A 4,398-nucleotide genomic window follows, 5' to 3' on the forward strand; every position below is an offset into this window, starting at 1 on the left:
ATGGGAGATACAAGATACAGAGCCCACAATTCTTTGTTATGTAAACAAGGCTCGCGCCATGTTTTTGTCTACATATGTTGAATATACTTGTGAATGTTGGTTTAAAGCAGATTTTTCAATTTACATGTTAATTCTGAACACAATTAAACAGTTTCTAATGTTTAGTACAAATCCTTTTGTTTTACACATGTTATTTTCTATTAAGCTATCTATATGTAAACAAAAACATGGCACGAGTCTTGTTGACAGAACAAAGAATTGTGAATGCTGTATCTCACTTGTAATTCAAAAAGTGATATTAAGATTTTGGTTGACCATTAGAAATACTTTAGTTGGGCATTGTAAACAATAAAATTAGAAAAATGAAATTTTCAGCTCAATCGTGTCCATGCCCCTTTAAAGCATTAAAAAAAAACAACCCATCTTTTATAATTCCCTTAATGAAATAATGAGTGCATGAAGTTCAAAAGTGATTTGTGTTTAAGTAAACTATGCCATGTACCATGCAATAAATTTTCTTCTTAGGGATTTGGAAATATTTTGAACCTGGTACCTCTGGCTGAGAGTGTGATTAAACTAACGGCAGTGTGTATGAGGTGTAACAATGAGGGGTCGTTCACCAAGCGGAGAGGAACAGAAACAGCAGTAAGTATTTCTTCACATGGATTGTTTCTTAACGGTATTGATATCTCCATTTTCTTTTAAAGCTCATATATGTTTAAGGAAAAAAAACTAATAAATGATTGTATTCTTTACACAGATTTTATCATTTTAAGTTTCATTCATTTCAAGTTTTTATTTTTCTCATTCTCTGTTTACACAACATAGAAAACATATTACATATTAAACATGCATTCAAAAACAATATTCACACATGCACAATTCATATAAATTTACATCACAATCTTTGTGATAAATAAGAACAATAATAATACTCTATATACATTAAACCTAGTGTTTACTCTCTCGGTAATTAACTATGTATTTACACAATTTTAAAATTCATTTTTCATTTTTGGTGGTGTTTACTCTCTTGGTAATTAACTGTATGTATTTACACAATTTTAAAGGTCATTTTTCATTTTTGGATTAGTGTTAAATCTAGGATCCAGAGAGGCCCCCACATATCATATGTTCAAAAGGGCACTTTTCATCGCGGCAAGACAATTTCGGGGCACTTTCATTGTATCATACTACGCTAGTAATAGAATAATCATTTAGCATCTTTAAAAGTTAGTACCTGCTGCCTTGATTTTAAACTTTTCAATCAACCATGTGAAATAAAGAACAATTGTTCATATTAACATATATTTTTAAAAATTTTATAGAGAAAAAAAGGCATGGTGCAATTAAAAAGGGCATGGCATGGTGCCATGCTAGTTTGCTTTAGATTTAACACTATGGATGCAAATTGATTATGAAATTTGATAACATTAGGTCTAGTATAAAATATTTCTGATATGTAATGTCGCCTAATAATAATATCATTTAAAGCATGCATCTCGTGTCCAATTATTGCAATTTCTCTGATTTTGATCTATATGTTTCAATGTAAGAGTAGTTTCCCTTTCAATGATGAGATTACATATTTGATTTATAAATACAATATTTTATTATGTATGAAGCATAAATGGATTTGAAAACAGGCATAGTACAGTGATTGGGAAGGCCATGTGCCCTGCGCCATAGCCCCATTGAAGTGAAAATTGGCGCATTGAATTATCTAATCCATGCACCAAAGTGCGCATTCATTATCAATTGTAACTTGCGTTTTTTTCTCTAGAATGAATTGGGTACAACTTACTTATTTTTTTGTACTTTCATTTTTAATTCCTATGTATTCTGATACACCAAATCTCATTGGTTGAAGCAATACAAATCAAAATAGGTAGCCAATAAACTATTTCCTCACATCTCATCGCGTCTTCTCATGCTTAAGCTTCGGAAGTCCAAGGACCTATAGAAACAACCGAAAGTGAAAAAAACAACAAATATGGGGAAAAATCAACGAGAGACCGTCTTCAACTACCAATGCCGATAAAAGCAATGATACCGTTGAGAAGGGGACATTGAAACAAAGTAGAAACATTTTCAAGAGTGATGGAAAAGATCGTGGTCATGGTTCAGAGTTTCAATTAAAACAATAATGTTCCACTGCACATTTGCTATTTATTGAAAATGGTCATTCAAAATATGTTGATGGCCCATTAAATTTGAAAATGGCTCATTGAAAACTTGAACCGTGGGGCCATAGTCCCATAGGCCATTTTGGCCTTCCCAATCACTTATAGTATATATATATATCCTTTTCACAAAATACAATGTCACAATAGAACTATAGTAAAGAAATTCAAATGAATAAAAAGTTGCAATTGTGGAAAAAAAATCATTTTTAATATACACAATTGGTATTCAATAGAGCATTAGATTACAAGTCTTTTTGAATTTAAAAATGCATGCACAGCATCAAATATTTGTCTGTTAATTAAATAACCATAGCTATAATTATTATTATATTTGTTCAGGCAAATCATCAGATCAATTACAAATCATAATCAAATACATTGTAAAATACATTAATAATGTCATTTAGGGATCACAAATGAATTTTTTGCACATTGCTATCATATATACACAATAGCACTCCAGATATTATCACAGCTATAGCCACCAACAACATCATTATCAAAATACATGGTTATCACAGTACCAGGTCTTATCACAGACAATATAAATTATATACTTTAAATCAATCTTATTCTTTGTCTTGGATAACCCATGAAAGCAATTTGCGAAACTTGCTTATTTCCAATGGGGTCCTTAGAAGTTATGAGTTGATTATAGATTATGTATGACTAAGACAGCATAGACAAAAATAAGATTGAACATTAGATGATTTTCCTAGTCCAAATTATGTAAAATTATGTACATTGTTTAATTTTATATTGATACAAAATATTTTTAAAAATGTATCATTATACACTTTACCATAAAAAACCATTTTATATTTAAATGCTTTCTTCCCTCCTACGAGCTTCTTCTGCAAGATGCAACTTGACAGCAGATTTAAAACTAGCTCTATTAGCTATATTTTTTTACTTCCTAAGGAAGAGAATTAGGGAATATTACTAGCTATTACTACCATTTGATAATGTTTCAACAGATATATAATTATTCAGAATTTTTAGTATTCATGTATACCAAACATAATTTCTTCCTGATAGCCAATATATCATATTCAATAGTTATGATATTTATTTTGGCTTCAAACTACATTCATGATTATGAATAGTATTTCTAATGAGATATATGCGCATATACAAATAGTTTCTATGGTTTTAACGAGATTTTTGTCTCATAGCATAAAAATTTACAGGTAGAGGTTATTGGTGGAACTGAGATGTACCTGGCCGTTTGTCGAACCTGCTTCCTCTCCCCAGTCAAATCATCGCCGAAGAAGCACAATAGGACCCCCATCCTTCTACCTGGCAAGGAGGAAAAAATGATTGCCAACAGGAAACTCTTCAACTCTCCCGTTAAAAACAAGTGTTGAAATTGGTAGACATTTATTGTGAGCAACATTTTGTAATGTAATTCATCATCATGTGAGAAATCCACTAAGTATTTAGATGTGAAATGTGCCTTAGTATGCTATCTGAAGCTGGCCATTAATGTGATAAATTCATTGTTAAATTATTCAACAGATGTTCAAGGAAATTCATCATTTTATAAATATATTATTGATTTTGTGTGTTTGCTTTTAATGTCTCATAAACTGTAACAGTTGCTTGTCACACATGTCTGTATTTGTATTTGATAAATTTTAATCTGCCTTTGAATAATTTCACATTTACAATGAATAATTTGATTTTGAGCATATTTATATCAGTGGTGTACAATGGGATTAGGCACAAGTTTTGTTTTCTCCTTGTAAATACTGTGTGAACAAATGAATTATTTTAGTAAGAAGTTGAAGTATGGATTGTATTTTTAATATGTATTTAATCATTATTCATCATATATAAGCGTCGTGTTGATAAGTGTGTTGTATTTTGTTTCAGGTATTAATGATCTCTCATCTCATTCAGAGATGTTTACCAGCAATATATATATTGTCGCATACTCAAGTGATGTCAAATATTTTAATAAGCATTTAATATAAATTATGAAAGAGCCAAGTAGTAATTGTGGTCTTCTATGAGAGAGAGAGTGTGTAAAGTGAGGATATTTTTTGCCAACTGGTCTCTTTTTTTAAGGACAGAAGTACATTATGGGGTCAAATATTCTGTCTTTTAGTTATGTCTCCATAAATGTAACTCGCAGAATGTGAAAGATTATAGTAACTCACAGAATGTGAAAGATAGATTAGTGGGGACAAGTGGTGTAGTTTCCTTCCTA

The 4,398-nt window shown here is 30.7% G+C and overlaps 1 protein-coding gene across 2 annotated transcripts in view; it reads left to right on the forward strand.

Moving 5' to 3' along the window:
• Positions 1-4,178, forward strand: part of LOC125667950 (thymidine kinase, cytosolic-like) — an 8,469-nt gene extending 4,291 nt beyond the window's left edge. The window contains exons 6-7 of one of the 2 annotated variants that reach the window (XM_056163562.1): positions 526-645; positions 3,362-4,178. In XM_056163562.1, the coding sequence (XP_056019537.1) occupies positions 526-645; positions 3,362-3,553 (312 nt within the window). In that variant the 3' untranslated portion in view covers positions 3,554-4,178. The remainder of the gene's footprint in view (positions 1-525; positions 646-3,361) is intronic. The other variant, XM_048901644.2, reaches the window with a different exon arrangement.
• Positions 4,179-4,398: the final 220 nt, after the last annotated feature.

The sequence above is a fragment of the Ostrea edulis genome, chromosome 4 (genome assembly GCF_947568905.1).
Source record: "Ostrea edulis chromosome 4, xbOstEdul1.1, whole genome shotgun sequence".
In the NCBI taxonomy this organism is placed as follows: domain Eukaryota; kingdom Metazoa; phylum Mollusca; class Bivalvia; order Ostreida; family Ostreidae; genus Ostrea; species Ostrea edulis.